This window comes from Trachemys scripta, chromosome 18 (assembly GCF_013100865.1).
Source record: "Trachemys scripta elegans isolate TJP31775 chromosome 18, CAS_Tse_1.0, whole genome shotgun sequence".
NCBI classification, from domain to species: domain Eukaryota; kingdom Metazoa; phylum Chordata; order Testudines; family Emydidae; genus Trachemys; species Trachemys scripta.
In genome coordinates this window covers 6454287-6479367 of record NC_048315.1, presented here as the reverse complement: position 1 = coordinate 6479367, position 25081 = coordinate 6454287, and the positions used below count along the sequence as shown (strand labels likewise).

Here is a 25081-nt window from a genome sequence, read left to right as displayed (position 1 = left end):
ATAAGGAACAGTGACTATATAAAAACCTTCACATGGAACAGGGTGGCAACAAACCTAGCAGCAAAATGGAAGCTATACAACAAGTAGATAATGAATCAAAGCATCTGAAGTAAGCACACTGCACACTACCCAACTTTTATCACCAAGTGTAACAGGAAAACCCACGTATAAGGGCTGATCTATATACACACTTGCAAGAATATAACAAAAGATGGGAATTAAAAACAATTTATTTTGGATGCTAGTCTCCCAGTAGACACTTATTTCAGAATGAAAGTGACTAGAGACGATTTAGCTACAGTAAACCAAACTCAAAATGAAAGATGTAAAACTCCTAGAAATTATGCATATTAACTCTGCTTAATTTAAACAGTAACCTCCTATATTCATATAATACCTTTCAAAGAGCTCTTGAATGTTTGCATAAGATTTGTGAAACTACTCATTTTTTTACATCTCCCAGCTCTCCCCCTCAGAACTTCAGTATCCGTAAGTGCTAAAATTAAACTATTTGCAGTCGCCCTCTAAAACCTGTCTCTTGATCCAATAAAAGGTATTACCTCCCCTACCTTGGTCTCTTTGGGTACGTCTACACTTACCGGAGGGTCCGGTGGCAGGCAATCGATGTTCTGGGATCGATTTATCGCGTCTGGTTAAGACGCGATAAATCGATCCTGGAAGTGCTCGCCCTCGACGCCGGTACTCCAGCTCGGCGAGAGGAGTACATGGCATCGACGGGGGAGCCTCCCTGCCGCGTCTGGACCCGCGGTAAGTTCGGACTAAGGTACTTCGAATTCAGCTACGTTATTAACGTAGCTGAATTTGTGTACCTTAGTCCGAAGTGGGGGCTTAGTGGGGACCAGGCCTTTAAGACTAAGTTACTCTGTAACGAAGGCATAGAAAAACATTTATTGAATTTAACATTTAGTTTAGGAAAATCAAAGTTCATACAAAATAAAGTAAAACTCATCCTGAAGGCAGGTGAATTTAGCAAGAAAACTATGCAGATATTCAAAATATCAGAATGTTGTATTGCATATGCAGAAATATATGTATGCACTTCCTACTATAAGCAATAATGAACCATAATCAATTATTAGAACAAGGAAGAAAATGCAACTTTGCACCACTGAATCAGCACATTAGATTAACAGTCAACAACAGACTGCTGCAGGAAGGACACTGCAGTAACACAGTCCTCAATCTGCCAATGTCACCTTATGCATCAGCAAGGCACAAAGCCAGCTAAAGGAAAAATAAAAACCTTCCTTAAAAAAAAGTTAACCAAAATGAGATGGGAATCTTACAGGCTAATAATTTCAGTTGATCCAGCATTACAATGTTGTTACCACATGTACCATGCAACCTAATCAGATGTGAGTATTTGCTCAGGTAAACATAATAATTAAGGAATATGATGCACAAATAGCAAAGTCAATTAATTTTGAAAAGTTACTGGGGTCGTGTGCGCATAATATACAGCAAGGCACGATGTTCCAAGAACTTAAAAGTTTCTGTTCTGATATGTCATCAGGTTCTGAGAGCCACTACAGGACAAGAAAACACTTTAAATCTGGAGTCACATGATCTGCTGCGGTGAGTCAACTTCTGTTAGTGCATCTAAACCAGTGTCTGGCAACAGGCAATAACCAATAATCTGGAGGCTTCAGTCAAAGGTAATAAATCCCTTTAATATACCAGCTGGGTTTTGTAATTTGATCTAATTGTGTGCGAGTGTGTGTAAATCCCTACCAAAAGCCTGGGATTTTTAGAAGATCAAGTACAGAACTAGAATAAGTCGCCTTAGGACATTTGAGAGTATCTCTGAAGCTTATATTAGTGATCTTTTGAATGTCTGGCTTACTAGACACTTAAGAATAGTCTGATTTTATTTGACAAAATTTTTTTTTTTTTTTTTTTTTTTTTTTTAAGAAAAACAACATTACCTGTGCATGCACACACCCCTTTTTTGGAAATGTAGACACCAGTAAGTACTAGCAGATAAAAGTGAAATAGTTACTGCAATTGGAAGACTTAGCAGGAGATTGAACCAAAGAAGAGGAAATGGGAGATCCAGACCAACTGGCTATGCTATGTAGTTTAGCACATAATATATATGTTTCTTTTGGTTTGTTTCCTTGCAGTTGAGAGAAGAAGAAAGCGTGTGTCGTAGCAATAAATAAATAAAATGTTTTCTGTGCGTTGTTCATGGTAATTTACTACAGCCAGTGCCATTAGTTCTAATATATGTGGTAAGCAAACGCCACACACTACTTCAAAGTAATGCAAGACCATATTCCTTGAATATTTTTAAACATAATGCTATTTATAATATCCTGTGTAAAAAGCCCAAACTTTAAAACCAGTTCCAACTGGACTCTAGATACTTTATTTAGAGTCCCTTTTTGTTCCTTACTTAGGTGCGTAGGCTTAAGTTCCTCAGTTTTATCTACATTTTTCAGCTTTAATCTTTCCTAGCAACTTCATTAGAGCTGTTGTCCCAAAGCAGGTGTCGCTGGCTGTCCTAGATAACAGGCCAGTAGTCTCTGTTTTCTGTCACAAAAACATGTTCAGCTGCTAACTCTCTTGCTGAGTAATGAGGCAAATAGCTGGAAAAATATGGACCTGAGAGCCTTCAACCTCAGTGTAACAGAATAATCTCTCCCAGAATATATCAGATCTTCCCCACCCAAAAAAATAAAAATAAAAAATGAAAAATCCAACACCAGAATTACAAGAAGTACCATTGTAAGATGTGTTCACAAACTAGAAATAGGAACCTGACCATCAACATGCCCGTCTCAGAGAGTAAATATATTTTATTGCCTCTTTCCCTTTTCTCCCCATACCCACATGTCTCTCTCCCTAACTTGTGTAATGTTTGCATTGTTTGCTCTTTAGGGTGGTGACCACATTTGTACTTATTAACTTGCTTATGACATTTCTAGGTGCTCAAAAAATAAATAAGTAACAGTTTTTCCCAAGACACTAGTGAGGAGTTCAGAGCATCTTTCTATTTTAATGCAGTTGTATTTTTACAGAGTATTCATGTCTGTGTCTTCCTTACACGTCCTCCCTGACTACCAAGGATTATGAATTTTGCAGCCACGTTTCTGTAGTTTGAAATTCTTTGCTTCTTATGTTCAGAACAAATTAAGTTTAGAAGGTTCCAGAGTCTGTGTGTACCTTCTCACAGAGATTTGTTCCTAAACCTTTCCTTTTGAGACCGAACAAGATAGTGCCCACTGTCTCCAATGAGAATTAGATACGGATGCTGGGAAAAACAGCAAAAATTTGTTCTATATTTAAACATATTTGGCTTCCTTGAAAACCTTTTGTAGGCAGAATACGGCAATTAGATTTAACAAGTTAAAACTTGGTAAAAAACAGCCTTATGATCATAGAGTTTGCAAAGAACGAAGCTACATACTCTTTTGTGAGGCTTTACTCCCCTAGGATTAGTCTTTGAATGATTTCATTTGCTCAGGTTCACCAAGAACGCCCTGCCTATAGTAATTTTGCAGTGAACTGTGAGGGTCAATTGCAAAAAGCGGTGTACAAGTAATCTTATATTTAAAGTGCAGGAAAGGTGAAGTAACTAGTGTCATGTTATTAAAAACTGGCACAGATTATATTCTAAAATTTTCAGACTACCAGGAGCCACTTTTAGGAGACTGGTGTCAAATTTGCCTGCAATATACCTGGGGGATCTGAAGGCACGATTTGATTTTGATTAAATTTCCATTTTTAAGAAAATAAAAAAATCCAACTTCTTTCTAATATACAGGCACAGTGGTAAGAGCAGGGAATTCTGCAGTGCAAAGCAATCACATGGTAACACCAACTAATTTATTTAAATGTCTCATGCCTTTGAAGTTGTGTGTAATTATCCTCCTCTCCCCCCCCACACACACACCCAAAAAAAAGGGGGGGGGGATTTTTAGAATTATTTATTGTATATAGCATTTGTAAAAAGGGCTTCTTGGCCTGGCTATTTGATATGTCTGCAATTTGAACTGCCTGAACTATTGTGTTGTTTTATTGTTTGTGGTATGGCTTAACGTAAAGAACTGTTTCCTCTCTTATGCTTCTGATCAAGGGACTTCATACTGAAAGCCAAGGGCCTGACTGCACTACAAGAACCATGGTTGTTCCCATGCGACCATAATTAACCAACATGTTTAAGGACATCCATATTGTAATACACGTTTGGATTTTTGTTGCTAACATGAAAAGAAAACATGATTCTATAATTGTGTGGGTTCTGATACAGTTCCCTAATATGGAGAGGCATTTGTTTTGCTGTCAACACAAGCAATAAAAAAAACAAAACCATGTCCTGGCATACAACTTTGCTAGTGCATAGTTATTCTTGCAGCATAGAGAGACTAACTGCATATTCTTTTGCTAGTTTAGTGTTGGCCTTTCAGGACTTCTTGAATTGAAAACTACTGAAGCGGAGTCCTACTGATGAAACATACATCATTTCCTGTGGGCTGTACTGTGCACAGTGTTGTGATACATTATACACTTAATGGTAATACAAATAAACAGGACATATTAAATAATATCTTTGATAATCCTCTAGCTATCTAGAGAAAATTAGTACCTATCTGTTTATTATTTACGGTGAGAACCAGGGACCAAAGAGCTAGTAGGAAAAGAAACTCCTGATTCAAAGGACAGAGCCTCATGGAATTTCCAGCAGATTTTTTTCTGTTTTCCGTAGAATACAATCTTCATTAAAAAACATCCATCCCTTTAAGACCTTTCTGAATATAAACTGACACAATATTAACTCAGAAATCTAAGTACAGGAGTACTTGTGGCACCTTAGAGACTAACAAATTTATTAGAGCATAAGTTTTCGTGGACTACAGCCCACTTCTTCGGATGCATATAGAATGGACAAACCTGTGTTTGTCTGTTGTAGTGCTAGAGGGGTGATAATTCCTAGGTTAATAGGGGGTGCTAGAATCATAGGCCTTTCGGATATACACCTCTACCCCGATATAACGATGTTCCTGGGAGCCAAAAAATCTTACTGCATTATAGGTGAAACCGCATTATATCAAACTTGCTTTGATCCACCGGAGTGCACAGTCCCACCCCCTCGGAGCAATGCTTTACCGCGTTATATCCGAATTCATGTTATATCGGGTTGTGTTATATCGGGGTAGAGGTGTATTACTTTCTCATACTGCTAGTGCTTTCTGTCAGTTTCTGTTAAACCATAAAGTTGTAGTTTTAATTGTACACGTTATACTGTTGCCTAAACTAGAGTAAAACAATTGATGGGAAGATGTAGCAATCTGTTTAAGCTTCTTTTTAGAAGAATCTGAAAACTAATTTGTGTATTTATGGTTATATACAGACCTTTTTAGTACTTTACCATATGAGTATAATATATTAGAATGATCAAATGTGTTTTATAGTAATTTNATCCACGAAAGCTTATGCTCCAATACTTTTGTTAGTCTTAAAGGTGCCACAGGACCCTCTGTTGCTAAGTCTACAATGCGAACTTTTCCATTACTGACCATTTTTTAATCAGAAATATCCAGGCAACATATTTATCCATCACTTTTGAAAGCCATGGTGGATACTGCCACAACGGGCAGTGGGACAGCTGGTTGCTATCAAAGAACGCAGGGATGTAATGACCAAATAAATAAATAAATAAATAAAGCTTGCAGTAAGACGCCTTCAGAACTCTTAAACATAAACAAGACCTAAAATTTACAATAATTTATGCAATAGGACTCAAAGTCCAATCTTACCTTACACAACATTCTACTGCACGACACCAGTGAGGCATCTCATCATGAAGGGAACATAACTGATGGCAGGAACTGAACACTTTCTCAGCGTCACTGTACCAGCCAGCATCTGATAGGAACCCTCCTGGAAATTCAAGAGCAAACAACCCTTTGGACACCATTGAATCATTGTAAGAGATGAATTTTTCTTAATTGGAACTGCTTGTGAAATTTGTACTAATCTGCCCTTTCATTGCAGATTAAGAGTAAAAGAACAGGAAGAAGTGGGTATCTGTGCCCAAATTAAGATATAGGAAGTTAGTGCTACCATAATTTGGAGACAGGATGACCTTGCAGTGACATGTTCCTACATCACTTTACAAAGAAATATTGTGAGGTTCTATAAAACTGCATTCATATTATGGAGATCCTGTTGGGTTCAAAGACTCCATTTTGAAACAGTCCTTGGTCTGAAGGGGATGAAACGCAAATGTGGAAGGTTTCATCTTCAATCAAAATATAACTTATTGGTATTATGTATATTTCTCTCCCTTAGTTTTCTGTCAAAAATATATATTAAATTAACAAGTCTTCACACTGTATAAATATAATATCTGCCAAATTTCTAATCCCTTCTCTGTAATTAACAGGGTGTTGTTTAAAAACAACTCCACTGGATCAGAACTTGACCAGGAAAAATATATGTATATTTATATATACACACAATATATTTTAGAACTGTTTCAAACTCCAACCCATGTCCAAATGTAATCTTCTAGAGATGTTCTAAAATACTTTATTCTTTTATGCCTTTAATTCAAGTTTAATTTAAGATAAAGCATCATAGTTAAATAGCCTTGTACTTCATCACCACTTACCTAAAACAAAACCAATCTGGATTGCTTTGTCTTTTACATCAGAGTCTGATTCTGCTATGTAGGAGCACCATCTACTGAATGAATAGGCCAGCACAGAAGCAACTTTTACTCCATGATCCATCAGAGCCTGAAAACAGTGATGCAGCAAGTGTCTGAAAGTAAAGAAAACAGTATTTATTTAATAAAAAAACCTTAAGTATTCCAGTCAATTGATTCTTTAATATTACAGACTCAAGTGTGATAGTAAGTCATAAATACTAAAAAATATCTAAAATCCCCAGAAGATAGTGCCCAGACCCATCTACCTCAAGACCAGTAGTATACAGTTGTTGCATTGTACATTACAAAGTGGATTTATACAGTTCCCGAAACAGCGCAGGGTGCCTTAAACAAAAGCCACCTACACATGCCATTAAAAACAGCAAACAAAATTTTAGAACAGATTTAAAAAACAGGAAATGACCCATCATTCTGAATTTCAACCAAAAGTCAATTTCACAGATGTGAAACATATTAGGAAGTCTGTTTCCAAAGTTCTTAATTAAAACGGTGCAGAAACCAATAATAAAAGGAGATTATTAAGAGTCTAAGACCAGGACAATACAATAAGGACAAAGGTGATAGCTTTTTAAAAAGTCAGTGCTTATTGTGGGTACAGAGGAAAATACAGCCTCTTCAGTTACAAGTCTAACACAATGGGACTGTCTGAGAGATGGAGTTCCTCAGCTTGAGGAGTTTTTCCTATCATTTTGGCAGACAACCACATCTTGAATTACATGGGCATATAGGGACAGATCCTTCATACATTTGCTATATTCTTACTGGTCTGATTTAAGTCTTTCAGAAAGGGTGAAGCTGAGCTTGCATTTAGCCTTTTAATACAGCATATGTTCTGTGGGGTAAAGAGAACTAAGAATTGCAGCCACAGAGCTTTTTAAGGCATAACATTGGAGGGTTGCCAAAGCCACCACAGGATTCATGTCTAGCATATTTTAGTTAAGTAAAACTAACAGAAAATTCATATGGGGAACCAAATGCTACAAAGATTTTAATGGCTTTACCCATTAACCTAAAAATGAAGAGATGTGACAGAAACAGTGATCTGGACTTCAAAAGCCCTTCTGTGAAGTTGGAGTAGAGTTCTAATGTTCATCAGTAAAATATGAGACCAGAGGGGAGGGGCACATTCTTCAAATTTAAGACCAGGAGTGAAGGATAAGAGCTGAACACCCAGGTAAAATGCAGACATATTTAAGCTCTGAAGAATGGCATAAGTCAGTTTCCTTGTAGTACTTTTAAATAGTGCTAAAGACCAGCTGGTCCATAAAATTAGATTAGTTTTAAAGGTGTGTGTGTCTGTCTGTATTACACACCCACTGTAGCCGTGCATTTCTTTGTTTGGCATCACATACTGCTCTTATTTTTCCACGTTTTTACCTATCCCCTCTAAATGATTGTTAGAGTAATTTAGCACATGTACCTTCCATTGAACCCTCTGCTGCCTTGTGAAGCATTGCAATATAATTTTAAAGGGACTATTAAAAAAACAACAAAAAAAGTGACAACCCTAACTGTGATCTGCCCTAGGCATCATATTCTGTTTTAGCCATCACAGTACTTAAAAACAGTGATCAGAAACGTTCTCTCTCTCCTGAATGATATAAACACAGTGACAATGGAATAGCATATTTTTTGGTGGGGGAAAGGGAGGAGGAAGATTTAATTTACTGATATTTTGGGTAATTTACAGTAAGACATTACAATTACATTGCCCTGGCATGTATAGATACCTGTTGTAATGCAGAATTAACAATGTTAATTAACATATTCTACACTGACCATATATTGTTATATCAACAACATTCCCTTTTTTCCCCTAAAGTATTTAAACACAACCTCAACATAGGGTGTGTACGTCTATCTAGCGACACACTCACCCATTTATATTCTCTTTGGGGGGGGGGGGAGAGAGAGAAAGCTGGATCTGTTTTGGGGGGCAAAGGGGAGAGTCTCAGAATAGAAAACTGAATTTCAACCTTTCTCCCAAGATATATCAATCGTTTCAAAATACAAGACATTAAAATGCAAGACATTAAAAATGAAATGTGATTGAGCAATAATCTAAGATAGTTACCTTTTATCTAAAGCTCGTAACACCTTTGCAAAAACTTCTAGTTCACAAAATTCACTACCCAGCTGGCATAAGCGACCTTGTTGGTAAAGCTGGAGGAAGCAAAAAAATTGAAAATGATGAAATCTACTAAAAATTATATTAATAGTAAAACAGAAATTTTACATTAATAGTAACATATTATTCTAAAATCTTTACTTGCCACTTCACCTGTGAACTACAGCAGACTGACTAGAACAAGGGTAAATAATCACAAGGGAGAGTTCAGTTACCAACAAACAATAATGTGCTATCACTGTATTCTGTAGAAAAACAGATGTAAAGTTTCAAGGAAAGAGATAAGGTGGACAGTAAGTCACAAAAGGAGTTATCCAGCACTCTGTTCTAAAACATCCAATATACCCTATTGTCCTTACTCTCGTTCCTTTATTGAACCAATTATAAGATAACAGTTCACTGGGCAACACAGTTGATCACACAACTGCACCATTCACGCTTACAGTGAGGGCTAGCTAGGTGGAACAGGGGGATCCACCTAGGTACCCTGAAGCATTAGAATGGTTTTCAAATCTCAAAATTCAATTATAATCCCAGCACATTGCTTTTCAAATGCCATATGAAAAATCACACATTAATGCAGTCAGCCAACAAATCAGTAAACTTTTAAAAAAATGATTACCAATTCCTTTGATTCCCAAGATGCTCCATGATGGAAAGATGTTCACATTGTCCACTTGCAACCATACCAGCACAGACTGGGATTTCATTAGATCTCGAAGGCTAAACAGAATTGGTCTGTGTTCATTCTTAACTCTAACACCATTCTATAAAATGCATGGTGGCACATGAAGGGATATGGACAATTCAGAGCATGTCCCTACTTTATCCAGTGCTGAAACTGACTATAAACCAAATGAAAGTGAGTAGCCATTCTCCCTCAGCCAACTACATTTTTGACCTGAAGTGATGTGACCGTTTTTCTTTCAAAGTCTGTAGAAAGAAGTATTTTAAAAACAAATTTAGATTTATTATTTACTCTACACTGTTCGTAGCTCAGAAATATGAGAAACTTCAAATCAGCATTATTCTTTTAACAGTTTTGTACTGCTGGGAAAAAGTAGTCATTGCTTGCCAATCCTCTGATTCTTGTGGAGCACAGGCCAAGTTGGTTTGTTTACTACATTATGTATTTTTCTGTGATCAACACACTTAGTTCTGAAGGGGAGGGGGGGGAGTTAGTTAAGAGATACTGTCAGGTTCTTTTGGTCCAAAATTTAAGTTAAGCTAAAATAGTTTTATTTTTTATATAAATTACATAACACTGAAACAGATATATTTTTTCCTACAATGTTTGTACCCAGACACACAACATCAGTGTGTTCATACATGAGAAATAGAAACCTAACCAAAACAAGACTGATATAAGCTAAATGCAGAGCAGAAAGTAAGCTACATAAATGGTGAAGATTAAATTTAATTTTTAAAATTAAGTTATTAGTAATACAAGGAGAGAAACTCATTTTACACCATATGTAAATAGGATCGGCACACCTTTAATGGACAGAATTTTTTTTAAGTATCTACATAGGAGCACGTAACGTTGATTCTGGAAAACAGCAGGTTGGGATATTTTAATAAATCCTCCAACAAACCTGAAAACTCTGACCTAATAATGTCAATTGCAACAAACACATTTTCCTATGAGTCATCTATTTTGTTGCAAAAATATTTCAACCCTTTTTAAATGATGTAAAGTTTCATATAATGTTACCCTTTAGATACATACTGCATTTCTTCTGTACTTCAAAAGGTTAAGGTCATCAAAACAGGGGAGTAACTCATTGCACTACTAAATGTTCCTCTTTTGTCAGAGGGAGGACGTTGTATTAGAATAAATGCATAAAAGTAAATACTTCCATTTTCCTCAGCCTAGCTGTCTAAAAGTCAATGAAGTAACAACTTTACATCAAAGAATCTGACGTTTATTTTCTGTAATTAAAGAATCGCTCAATCACAACTGGAATTTCAAGAACAACACTGGAGGCAGATGTCTTGCTGAATGAGGTCATTTGTGAAAAGAACTAAAAAAGTTTCCAAGCTGCATTAATATTGATTTAACAATCACAAATACTACTTTAGTGTTCAGTATTTACATTGCTCCATAAAAAAAAAAAAAATAATCCAAGGTTTTTTCTTCTTTCTTTGGCAAGCCATTATTAAAGCAGGTTAAAAAGCATTAGTCCCTTCCATGGGACTCCCACACTGCTAGCATCATAAATTCAAAACAGCCACCTCTAGCCCTGCACTCCCAAACATCAATTGTAATTACAATCCTTTTTCTAAAAATATTTCTAAAATACATGTACACAATCTTAGAATGTATTTACTGTAAAATTTCACTTTTATTTTACTTGTGTTTTGATTTACAGGCTGATTAAGAGATGTGCAGTTTTTAGTCAATACGTTTATATAGATTTTTGACTGTGATTTTAAAATTATGAATACATATATAATTTGGCTTGGGAATAGTTACTGATATTTGCTTTTCCATGACTGATTCCTGCAGCTCTCTCTTCCTGTTTCAGTGGCATAGACTTGCACGCCTGCCAATCAAATGACAAACTTTCATTTTCCCTAGTGTAACCTGAAATTCTGCCTGCTTGGCATATTTACTATCCACCCATTTTCTGCAAATACTGGCAAAAAATTTAAAGGAAGTAATCTAGATTAAGTCTACTTAATCTGTGGTGGTATGAATGCTGCATTTTCAAACACATGGTAACAGATACTTGATTTAGAAAGGAAAGGGGGACTTCAAATTATGATGAGTAGCAGGCAGTTTTTCTAAAAGATTCACTCCTAGTAAGCACAAACACATTCAGAAATCCTTGGAAACAGGATTTTCACTGTTATCCAAGTATCTCAAACCTGCACTATGTGACCCAAGAAAGGAAGAAATTGTTCTCTGCTGGAAACCTACACAGAGACTGAGAATTCATGGTCACAAGGCCAGCTAGTTTATTTGAAACAAATGCTAAGTTCAAGGGAAATATCCCTTGTCAAGCACTGTTGTAGGTCTGAACCTCTGAGAATATTTGTTTCTTTAAAGAAATACTTTTTCCTGACACAACTTAAGCTATCTGGTGTTTAAATGTAAACTCATGTTCAACAATTAACTCAGGTTTTCTGCGTTAGAAGTCATAGCAGAAATGTAAAGATATCAATTACTGTGATAGATCATTTAATAGCCATCTACAGAAAAATTACATAGGACTCGTCTAGAATGGCTTCCAACTGTATCAAAAAATAAAGGTGCTACAGCAGTGGTGGGCAACCTGTGGCCCATCAGGGTAATCGGATTGCGGGCCGCAAGACATTTTGCGGATGTTGACCTTCCACAGGCATGGCCCCCCGCAGCTCCCAGTGGCCGGGAACGATGAACCGCAGGTCCACTGGGAGCTATGGGGGGGGCCATGCCTGCGGATGGTCAACATCCGCAAAATGTCTTGCGGCCCGCAATCCGATTACCCTGATGGGCCGCATGCGGCCCGCGGGCCATAATGTTGCTATAGCACAGTGGTGTGCAACCTAAGTCTTGGCACTTCATGCATGGCTTGGTATTTTTAAATGTAATAATCAAAAAATTGCAGAGAAATGGAAGACTATCATATGTTTTTCCAGAGTTCTAAGAATGACACTACTCAATCCTAAAATGGAGAAAATCTCTTTAAAAAGACACTATCATACCAGCTGGGTGCCGCTGAATCTCATGAGGATTCCCCACCCCCACAACACACACACGAGGATCCCTTGACAAAGGATTGTTTATAAAAAATAGTAGGAAACTAAGAAGAAAGTTAACCATCACCACCCTATCAAATTATATGAAGTCATCCTGAAAAATGGAATGCTCTATATTTCTAGAAATAATTTGACATATCTTTAATATTGTCAGATATGCCAATATTCCAGTGAAGAGCACAACAGACTTGTCTATAACTAAAATAAAGGAAAGAGCTGCTAAAAAATTAACAAAGCATTTGTCTTGTTAAAACGATATACACCACAGTTTCTAACCTGCCTTCAGAGGAAAAAAACAAAACAAAATTGCTTGACACTATAGCATAGAATAATTCCTTTAGAAATCTATATTATTTTAGCTACAGTTGCTAAATTTTCAAAACACTGCACCTAACTTTAGAATGCACACTAATCTTCATTTCCATTTACAATGGCCAGGGAAATCCAACAGGGCTTGTCTACACTATGGGCACTACAGTGGCACAGCTGTCGCACTGTAGCTATGCTGTTATAGCACCATATAGACTCTTTTTACAGAGATGGTAAGGGTTTTTCTGTTGCTGTAGCTAATCCACCTTGTGAGTCGTGGTAGCCAGGCCAATCTAATTTTAAAAGTAGACCAGGCCCAATTTAGCACCTTTCTAGCTAACCACACTTAAAAATATTTCTTGGTACTAAGAAGGTAGGCTGTGATCTTGCCAAAATTCAAGTTAAACAGACCATGAGTATTTGGATATGAAACTTCAGGAGGCTAAAGTAAGGTCTTCTCTACAAACAAACTTGCACTGGTTTAATAAATTGGTTTAGTTAAATTACTGCAAACCCTCATGTGGGCACTTATCTTAGTTTAATAGCGGCTTTTATTGGTTTAGCTTAAGACATTCAGGGGGTTGCACTACTTAACTAAACTGGTTTAAATTCACACCTGCGGTTAAACCAGGGCAACTCTCTGTACAGACAAACCCTGCGATGTTGGCAATACAGCTGGCACTTAAAGGCAATGATTTTGCAAACTCACATAGTCAATTTTAAGGACTTTAGTAGTTTCATTCACGTCAATGGGTCTACTCACATGCATATATTTTTGCAGGATCAGAGCCCAAGTCAATATTGAACAAATTCCAAGGTACAGTACTATTGTGCATTTGCTTATGACGTTGCAGTCGTTCAGTGAGACACAAACAAACAAAAAACAGGATGAGTTTCTCCTTCCTCCCCTCCCCAAATAAAAAAAATGTCAATTAGTTCTAGTTCTTATTAAATATTCTGTGGTGCTTCTTGTTAGACCAAGTGTACTAGCTTCTAGTCTAAAGCAACACTCTTTTTTACTCAACACGCCCCTAACCTTTCAGCTGGATCTTGTAGTTCTTATCCCTCTTCCAGCCCTCCCTCCCCCCACTGGCGTTAACATGCTGATGTATGCTGTTAAACATGTGCTGAATTCTACCTTACAATTGGCAAGATTAGATAATTCTCATAAAAGGCCTGCAAAGTGCTTTGAGACCCTTCAGGATGAAAGGGCATACATTATAAAATTATATTCTTCTAGAGAAGTTGTAACAATGTAGATTTATTACAGCATGATCATCAAGATGGATGTTCAAAGATCTGACATGTAAAACACCTTCCTAAAGAAACTCCTTTGTGTATTTTACTTTTTATGATGTCATGATAAAAAAACCCACACTATTAAATGATTTTTAAACCTATTATAGGCAACAGCTAGGATTATTACAGAGATTAGACTTTTTTTTCTAGTTTATTTACTTTGTACATTTCACAGCACTTTGTATGCAGTTTCACTCTTTCCCATGAATAGTCAGTTTCCTCTATTTGTGCAACTGTTAACAAAGAAAGGGAGAGAAACATTTTCACAGGAATATGAAAATGTGCTTTTAAAAAACTGTTAGTGACATTTGGAACAGGTGTACTACTTAAAAATTTATTTTTTTCCCTTAAATGGCTAGATTTTAAGTTTAGTGCGTCCCTTCGAAAGAATTTTCCTCTACTCATTTCCAACACTATTAAAATATTGTTTATAAATAGGACAAAATTGAGAAGTGTAAAGTCAATGTAATCTGGAGACAAGGATAGCTACAAACAGATACATTTTTACTTTAGGAGGAGAAAAATTATATTGCTTTGTATTTGGCTCAGGTACGATCGTTACTGAAATACTCCACCCTGTTCTGATTACCATAGTTCAAAAAGGATGTTGAAAAATTGGATGGGGTTCACAGAAGAGCCATAAGAATGCCTAAAGGATTGGAAAGCATGCCTTATAGCAAGAGATTCAAGGAACTCAATCTATTCAATTTATCAAAGAGAAGATTTGGGGAAAGAAATATCTTATAAAAAAGGTGCTTCACTCTAGCAGACAAACGGTATAACAAGATCCATCAGCTAAAAGTTGAAGCTAGCCAAATTTAGATTAGACACACCATCACTGGACATTTTAAAATCAGGAACTGGATGTTTTTCTAAAAGATGTGCCCTAGATCAAACAGGAATTAATTAAGGGCACTCCCATGGCCCATCTATCATGCAGGAGGTCTGCCTAGATGATCACAATAGTCCCGTCTGGACTTACCATCATCTATGAATCCTTCCATGCTAGCTAGCATTGGATGCTCTCCTGAAAAGTGCTTTTCTTGAATAAGTGGGGAGGAGAAAGGGGTGGGGAGAAAAAGTCTTTTCCATTCCACACTTGATTTATGCCCCAAAATTACAGCATGCTAGAACCGCACAAACATAAGGTTTGATAAAATCTTTATGAAATCACACAGAATATTCACAGCAAAAATCTTATAAAAGTAACCCATCAACTTAAGGCTTTTTCCCTTCACTTACAACAGCGCTTATTTATGGCCTTGTTTATACTACTCTGGTCAGAAACCCTCAATCTGAAAGAATAGCTGCAGTTGCTTTCACAGTTTATCTACCCTTTCCTCCCTCACTAAATTAACTGCCCAGGTGTCATGAGCCATGAAACAAAACAAATTTTTTTTGTTACAAACATTTCTATGAGACTGTAATTCATCAACAAGGAAAGTCATCACAGAGAGACACACGATTCAAGCAAACTCAACCACAGTATAATATCACCGCTGCTCAGAGTCATTAAATACGGTTGCAAAGCAGAGTTGACATTCTATTGCAAGCCATGTGCTGTTTCAGCAAATTTCTATTTATTCATGTTGTTTTGCTCTAGAGGAGAACTGATTAGTTAGACATAATACAACAGCTTTTATTAGCTGTGTGCGTTCCTCTTCTGGATTAGCAGAACACGCAGTAAGAAAACATGGTACTTCAGCTACAGTCAAAACATGGATCATGCAATTCTAGATTAAGCTAACTCAGAACCTACCATTCGTTTTTATAAAAACACTCTGGAAGTTTTACCTCATAACTTCAATTAGACGAAGTGATTACAGTGATATTGCTTTTCCCTAAATAGCTATTCTCATAGTACAAATTAATTTTATTGTAGTGCAATTACTGAATGTTATAGTTTTAAGTACCAATGTGTTGAAGCAAATTAATACCATTCCCCCGTTGTTCCTGTGATTAACGAACTCGTCAGAAGTCCTCAAAAGACTGATATTAATAAGTCAATTTAGCCCAACTTAAAATTTTGAAAAGGGAATTTTGAAAGGCGAACCCAAGGCTATGTCTACACTACAAGTACTACAACAGCACACAGCTGCAACTATGCCAATATGAACACTTTCTACAGGGACTGAAGGGGATCTTCCATTGCTGCAGTAAACCCATCCCCATGCTAGACCTATGGAAGAATTCTTTCATTGACCTGGAGGTGTCTGTAACAGGATATACGTCGGCTTAACTATATAGCTTGGGCATGTGAATTTTTCACACCCCTGAGTGTCATAGGAAGGTTGACCTAAGTTTTAGGTGTAGACTAGGCCTAAGCATTTGAGAACATTCCACGTTAACCAATATAAACCACACAGGTCAGCCTATTAGTCTATATTGGCACAAAACTGTAGTCCAAGAGTGTAAAAAAGAAAACACTACAACTAACACAGTTTTCAAATCTTCAAATGTGCCAAAGGAGCAAGGAAGTCCAAAAAAAAAGCATACATGGCCAGAAAAATCATATAGGTCATCACTTACATAGAAAATGCCCAACTAAATCAGACTATTGGTGCAGCTTGTCCAGTATCTTGTATCTGTCAGAGCGAATACCAGATTCTTCTGACCAAACCTGCCCCCCCATACATATTTCCTTTTGTTGAGTCCCATTATGTTATTGATTTGTGAAGAATCAGTGCTCCTGATAGTCTTCCAAAGTTTTCACTAATTTGAAGAATTGTATCATTGGCAAACTTCATCAGCTTGCTGTCTACTTCTTCCTCCACGTCACGGATATCAAACACTGGTCCCAATACTGCCCTGGAACAAACCAATATCAGCTCCATTTATCATTACTTACCACAACTACAATGCCTACTGCTCAAAATTAACACGGTCAGGTTGAAATATAGACAACTTAAAAAAAAAATAGTTGAAAGCTGTTCCAAATATTTCACTTGCTGCTGTGTATCTTTGTCAATGATTTTTGTTTCACAACCATAATTTAATCAGTTTTTCTCTCCCATGTTGCCCATGCAAGACCCCACAAACAGGGGAAATGTACATAGCTAATTATATAAGCGAAACAATGAAATTGGGATATGCACAAAGTGCTGGCAAGTGCACAAAGGAAACTGAAAGAAGTAGAAAAATATTTTCCCTTTAATCTCAGTTACTTCTTGTAATAAAATATAGTTTTAAAGCTTTTCTAACAGAAATGTAATCTTTTTAAAAATATTGATAGTGTTCCTTTAATTAGTTTTTAATCTACATTAGAACTCTGCACCTAACTCCACCATAATTTTCCTTAATAGTAACCAGGGCCGGACACCCTGGGTGAGCTTGTATTTTGGCTCCATTTCTTTGAGTTTGAGACCAGCAGCGTGGGGCGCAGGGTCTGAGGATCAGTTCCGGGCTGCGGAGCCCAGGTGGGCTGCACAGGGAGGAGTTTCTGAGCCCAGGGGTTCCCACGGCCATATCCCCCCTGACCACCTAGCAGGAGGAGACCAGATGTGCAGCCACCACTCATGCCCATGGGAAAGGCGGACCTAGGGGCTGACTCGCCTGCTCTGACAGCTGGCAGCTCTAAGTGGCATTGCCTGCACCCCGTCAAGCTGGCCCCACCTGGCCAGGGTCTCCAACCCTAGGCTCGCCTGCACTCATCCCTGTTCCAGCAGCCCAGACCTGGAAGCTTGAGGTACATGGATGGCACCCCGCTAACCCCTGGGCAGTTACCTACATCGCCCACTCACCCATAAGACTGACTCTGATTGTCACTTATGAGAGAGACTTTCAAAAACTTCTTGAAAATCCAAATAATGGATCCACAAAATTGCCTTTAGCTGGTTAGACAAATGCTATTTCCCTTAAAGTCATGTTGATATGGCACTGCTAATTCGCTTACATTTAATAAGAGGGCCTTGCCATGCTTTTAAACACCTCAACATTTTATTAACAGTGCTGTAGGAGGATAAACATTCTTCATATAAAAGACTTTGCTGTCCAGGTAACTTCCCAGGATAGTCCACTTCTTATTACAAGCTGCCCGCTAAACACTTAAGTCCACCACAACCAGATTCAACTCCCTGAATAGCCTAAGAGAATATATAAGTTCTGCCAGCAATTCCCTCCCTCCATTTTAAAATATGAGGGCTGTCAGTTTGAGTGTCTCTGCTAATTTCAAGTGTTGCTATACTACAGGGAAAGAGGCAGTCTTTCCGATCCTAGGCCCCAAACCATTAAACGTTATACTTCTCAATGCCCCATGAAAGGCTTTAAATAACTTCTCTATTTTGACCATTATGGCCAACATTTGACCTACCTATGATTTCTTATTTCAAGTGAACTGGCTGGGAGACCTGGAGCTTTAAGGAACAGCAGAACTATTTTGAAGTTTTGAGGCTATAAATGGTGTAGTTAGTGATGGTTTTGCAAGTGGTTATATTGGCCATTATATGTAAAATACATTTACAGCTTTGAAGGGTCACAGTTAGTTAATATTAATAATCTTGATGAAGGCGGAATGTGACCACAGTTAGTTACCACACTTATTTTTGCAGAATGTGCAGTGAAGTTTTTCATAAACACAAATGGTTACAAACTTAGTGGGATTTTGGGGAACCCCTGCATATTAATTTAACTGTTATTTGCAATCACCAATGTGATATAAAAAGGTTTTCATGCCTTTAAACATCTGCATCCAGAAAGAGGTTCTCGCTCCAAAATCTGAAAGCACGTATATGCCGTTTATGCATTTATTCTCCATTACATACTAGCTGATATTCAATATTGCTAATGCTCAATCAGACAATTACTTTTCCTCAATTATTTCCAGAGAATAGATACTAAGGAGTAAAAAGTGTTAGGGCCTCAGTGAACCGCTATCTCCATGGGACCAACAATTATGTAAATACAGTGAACACCCAGCCAAGGTTTTCTAAGGGCTTGCCTACATGATAGCAGAGGCATTAGAAGTTCTTTAGTGCGCTTTAATGTAGTCTTGTTCCAAACCGTACTTTATTAACATACATTAGGGAACTCTAGCATACATCAGCAGGGTCCACATAGGCCAGTTAGCGCACAAGATACTTGTGTGTATTAGAATTTACTGGCAAGTGGTGAGGACTAACGCACAATGTAGACAAGCCCTTAGAGTACTAGTGAATTTTGGTTTTCCTACTTAACACATCTTAAAAGGACATGAGCATCTGCCCTCTGAAAAATCAGGCCTCCTTAAACAATCTCAACTTGGGGACTGAAAATCACTAGCATTTTAAAAGTCTTGGCAATTTAAAACAAACTGCAATCATCCCCTTCCCCCAAAAAACAAAATGGTTCTAATACAGTTTGGCTTTAGCCATACTTCTGGCCAACTGTATCATAATCTGATTCAGCCACATTATTAGTTTGTATTGCAATAGTACCTAGGCGCACCAATCAAGGTCCCATTGTACTGGGTGCTCTAGAGACATGCAGTAAAAAGACAGTCATTGCTCCAAAGAGTTTACAGTCTAGGGCCTGATTTTACAAGGAGATTCATGCACCCCTCCCTCCCCCCCAGCCCCACCCTGAAATGAATGGGGCTCTGCATAAGTGCAGAGTTTCTTCTAGCATCGGAGCCTAAATTAGGTTACATCCATGGTTAAACCATACTTAAGGACATGAACAAAGACACAAAGTGAAAAATCCAGATGACAATACAAACTATTATGCAAGACAGTCAACAAACAGTGTCATGTAGTTTTATTTACTCTTCATGTGGAAATTACATAAATCAACATTTTATTTAGTGGGAATGCAAGTTATACACATTTTGCAGATTCCTGGGATTCTGAATTTTGATTTTTGGTATATTCTTTAGCAAAAATATATATTTTTAAATGGATGCAAGTTGGTGTTTTAGTACCAAAGGTCCCTGATTAGTGTGACAGAAAAATCATTCTTGAGGTCAGGTAACACTGGAACAAGGTTTGCATGTTCACTTCTTAGGCACTCCAAACCAGGGCAACATACTCCTGTAAGTGAGCATAAAGGGGAGACTAGAGAGAAGTCTCTTTTATCAATCAGATGGATTGAATTGTTCCATAATGGAAAAAGAACAATCAGAACGAATCAGATTCAAGCTGAACACATAGTAAAAGAAGTCAGTTACCTATTAACCTCCCTTACAGATCAGGTTTCAAGGATTCAGGAATAAAGGCTGTGAATATAATAAAAAAAATTCAAGAAATACTTCCCCTAAAAGCCCCTGTTCTTTGTGTATCTTTAGTGATTATTGAAATATAACCACTGCTTCTGAAAAAATACCAAGAGAGACAGCGCCAGCAAATTCTGATTATCAGTGGTTACAGCTATTGGCAGTTTCAAAAACAAAAACAAAAAAAATCAAAGCACTCCTTCAGATTAGTCACAAAACCGTGTTAAATTAATAGCTCACCATAAATCACTCTCTACAGCCATACTATCTATGAGTGTATGCACAAGAGAGAGACTTTTCCATATCACTTAGCCTAACACATAATGCAGATGAATAATATCTAGCATATATAAATTTCCTTGCCTGTTACCCTCTGGTAGGAAAGATTTGTCTGTCGCAAGTGATCATCCTTAGCTCTGAATACTGCTACACTATGCTGATAAGAGGGCTGTTATCCGTCTCAAATATATTTCTGAAAAAATGTTTATTTTCCCTTTAAAACACACTACATTTCTTTAAAAGCTTTCTGACCTGAGAGTGAAAAGGCAATGCCCCACCTCAGCGGGCTCTAGATCCTCCTGCTTCCTAGGATGCTCATTTTGAACACTTCTTTGATATGAAATGCCAATCTAGTGGACGCCACCGGTGAAGTGAATACACCTTTTATACGGACTCTAGATTTAGGGGAACAAGGGGAGTCTCCCCCATCCCCCCAAATGACAAGACTACGGTCAATGAATTAAGCGGTTTCAAGCAAGGTCCCAACCTTTTCACCTGGTTGCTGTTTCCCCAGTAGGTCAGTGGAGAAAGTATAAAGTGGAGGCGATTCTGGTCCCTCTACCCTGAGCATCATCTTACTCTTCTCCCCCCACGCACCCCCAGCCCCAACACACAAAAGGAAAGACCCCCCCCTCTAAAAAAACTACGCTCACCCTCCCAAGTCTCCCTCTCTAAAAACGAGGCAAGGCCTCCCTTCTCTCACCCCCCCCCCCCCACACAGCGCGCCCCCCTCCCCCCCCACCCCCCAGGATCCCGCCAAAAATATTTGGGTTCACCCCCCAATCATCACCCCCGAAAGGGGTCCCCCACCCAGCCAGCCCCTCGCTATCCCCGTCCCTGTCCGGCGTCCTGCGCCGGCCGGGGAAGGAGAAGCAGCAGCAGCCCGGGGCCCTGACGGAGTCTCGGACCCAGGAGCTCCCCCACCCCCGGCCCTAGCTGCGACCGCCCCGCACTCTCCCCCCGACCTGAGCCCAGCCCCGGGGGCAAACAGGGCCCGAGGCCCTCCCCTCGGAGGGGCCCACGAGCGGGCGGGGAGCGGATCTGCCCCAGGCCCGGCCCGGCCCCCCTCACCTTGTAGTACACGTCGAACTGGATGTTCTCGGGCAGAGAGCGGATGTCGCGGCGCCGGGCCCGCCCGTAACTATCCACCACGGCCGAGATCGCCGTGTTATAGAGCGTCTCGGGCACCCACTCCAGCTCCACCGCCGCCATCTTGGGTGTGCGGAGCCGCCGCCGCCTGCCCGCCCGGCCCGCTCCACCTCCCCCCACGCCCCGCACCCGGGGGGCTCCCACCGCCCAGCAGCACCCGGACGCTCTCCGCCCGGGGAGGGCCAGGAGGAGCCAGCGGCCGCGGCGGCGGCGCCGGAGAGCGCGCACGGCGAGGGGGTGGGGAGATGAGGCCGGGGGATGATTTGCTCCCGCTGGGCCGGAGCCGGGGGGAGGCGTCAGGGAGAAGGTGGGGGGAGGGACGGGAGAGAACGGGGGGAAGGTGTGAGGGGGAGGAAGGGCCGGCAGAGGGGCGCCCGGGGGAGGTGAAGGGGCCGAGAGGGAGGTGGTGAAGCCAGGTGGGGGTGAGGAGACGGTGTAAGGGGGGGCAATGGGGAGGGAGGAGTGGAAAGTGGGGAGCAGAGGGGGAAAGCGGGTGCATTTCGGGCAGAGAGGGGGAAGAGGGGTGCGTTTGGGTGGGGTGGAAGAGGGAGATGGTCGGGAAGAAGGGCTGGGAAGAGGGGAGGTCAGTGGAACTCATGGAGTTGCATCCGAAGAAGTGGGCTGTAGTCCACGAAAGCTTATGCTCTAATAAATTTGTTAGTCTCTAAGGTGCCACACGTACTCCTGTTCTTTTTGCGGATACAGACTAACACGGCTGCTACTCTGAAACCTGTCATGGAGTTACAGCGGCCTAAAACTGGTGCCCGTGAGAGGAAAACCTGGCTCTTGGGGAGAGAAGCAGCTGTGAATTAGTCACCACTGCCATGCAGTACTCTGTGTCCTGTCCCCACCAAACTGCCTTCTAAATTATTTTCCTTATTCCTGTCGTGTTCGTGTCCAAAAAACACTGGGGGCTGTCCCTGCTATGAAGGAGGTACAGTCTAATAAAACAAGCGGTGTGGGGGAGAGAGAGAGCATACAAGCAAAAAGACTGATCATGGCTCTAAATATTCAGTAACTTCGTAACCTGGGAATGTAATTTTCTTTTTTTTTCAGTGATGAGCTAAAATGTGGATCCCAGTACCCTTCAGCCTTGTCTTCACTAAGAGAAAGGGTGTTTTTGTTGTTGTTGTTTTTTACCATGCATTAATTAATACGTAGTGTGGACGAGATTATTTGTAGTTTTAGCAGGTTGAGGTCGTAAACACCGAGGAGGAGCAGGAGCTTAGTTTTACCTCAACTTGCTAACGTGTTAAAACAACAACTGCCTTGTCCTCACGGGAATATTACAGTGTATAAATTACCATGTGTTAGCTAAAACAGGGTAAAATATAGCTTTTTCCCCTGCCCCCTACTGTAGATGCAACTTTGACTGATTATGGAAATGACACTATCCTGAAGAAGAACTCTTTATGGTTCAAAAGCTTGTCTCTCTCACCAACAGAAGTTGGTCCAATAAAAGATGTTACCTCACTCACCTTGTCTCTCTACTGTCATTAGCCAATGTCCCATTTTTCTCCTTACCGTGTTGTTTCAGAGTTTATTTTCTCTAACTTGCCTTCCTTATAGGGCCTACCCATCCCATTAAGGATTGTGATAGCTAGTTCTCTGCCACAGTTCATAGACTCATAGATTGTAGGAACACAAGGAATATTAGGATCATCTAGTCTGAAAAAGAAGCCTATATGCAGCCACCTACCCAAGCAGAATGCAGGCAGAAAGTAAGAATATGCACAGCAGACATTCTTAGGCTTGGTCTACACTAACCCCCCAAATCGAACTAAGGTACGCAACTTCAGCTACGTGAATAACGTAGCTGAAGTTCGAAGTACCTTAGTTCGATCTTACCTCGGTCCATACGCGGCAGGCAGGCTCCCCCGTCGACTCCGCGGCTCCCCCGTCGACTCCGCGGTACTCCTCTCGTCTAGCTGGAGTACCGCAGTCGACGGCGAGCACTTCCAGGTTCGACTTATCACGTCCAGACAAGACGCGATAAGTCGAACCCAGAAGTTCGATTGCCAGCCGCCGAACTAGCGGCTGGGTATAGACGTACCCTTAGAAATCTGCAGAATGTAGGTCTTACACTGAATAACTATGGCTCAGGATCAATAGCTGCAATTAAATGCCATGAGTTAAAAACCATGACTTTGAGTTAGGGACTTCTGTATTGTAAATGTTTTTATTGCAAACATGGATAGATAAAATCACAGATCTATAACTGTTCGGAAATGGTGTTTTAGCCTCGATCCAGGATTAGTCCAACCTGCCATGGCCAATGTAGGATTGCTGCCAACAACATACACCTCTACCTCGATATAACGCTGTCCTCGGGAGCCAAAAATCTTACCGTGTTATAGGTGAAACCGCGTTATATGGAACTTGCTTTGATCTACCGGACTGTGCAGCCCCGCCACACCAGAGCCCTGCTTTACTGCGTTATATCTGTATTCGTGTTATATCGGGTCACGTTATATCGAGGTAGCGGTGTATTACTTTATCCTTTCTAAAAGTTCCAAGGGATTGGGCTTTCATCTGTTTCCAATAACCTTGTAGATGTCACTGTCAGAGGTGTTTGTTTTTCAAATACAGGTTGCAAGAGGATATTGTCCTTTTAGGATTTTTTCCCTTGACAGAGTATCAGTAACCATTATTTCTCTTCTCTTTTTTCTTTTTGTTGTCTCTCAAAATCTTGGCTAGCATATTTCTATTATTGTCTGATGATTCTCCAGAGTGGATAATAGGATACATCCTCACTGGGTAGGAATGAGTTTCCCCTGTTGGAAACTCATACCCTTCACCCCTTAAGAATAAATGAATGAATTAAGGTATAATAGAATTAAACAAAGGGCCAGTACAGTACATTTAATAATACTTATTACTTTATTCCTAATCTACTTTATGAATAGTCTTTTATATAACCTCAAAGTACTTAAAAATTAATTAACCCTCACTAAAGCTCTGTGCGGGTTATCCTATCCATTTCACAGATTAAGAGAAAGCAGTTGACGTGCCCAAGATTCATAGATTTCAAGGCCAGAGGGGAGCACTCATCATCTAGTCTGTCCTCCTGTACAACACAGGCCATAGAACTTCTCCAAAATAAAGATTGCACAATGAGTCAGTTGGTTTTTATTATTTTAAATTTTACATTAATGGTTATTAATGTTGTTAAAAAGGCTGTCTGTGGATTTTCTGTACTTGTGTGTTTCTCACTATTGCGAGAGACAAATGTACAATATACATTTCTTAACTCTCTGGGAAATGTTGAATAGGCAGGAGTGTGGTTACTTCT

At 39.5% G+C, this 25081-nt stretch overlaps 1 protein-coding gene across 1 annotated transcript in view; it reads right to left on the bottom strand.

Annotated features, from left to right (window-relative positions):
* APPBP2 (amyloid beta precursor protein binding protein 2) overlaps nucleotides 1-22045 on the bottom strand; it is a 39686-nt gene extending 17641 nt beyond the window's left edge. The window contains exons 1-4 of the mRNA XM_034752347.1: nucleotides 21712-22045; nucleotides 8772-8860; nucleotides 6638-6789; nucleotides 5781-5904 (exon numbers count right to left, since the gene is read on the bottom strand). Of these exons, the coding sequence (XP_034608238.1) occupies nucleotides 5781-5904; nucleotides 6638-6789; nucleotides 8772-8860; nucleotides 21712-21852 (506 nt within the window). The 5' untranslated portion in view covers nucleotides 21853-22045. The remainder of the gene's footprint in view (nucleotides 1-5780; nucleotides 5905-6637; nucleotides 6790-8771; nucleotides 8861-21711) is intronic.
* Between the last annotated feature and the right edge of the window lie 3036 nt (nucleotides 22046-25081).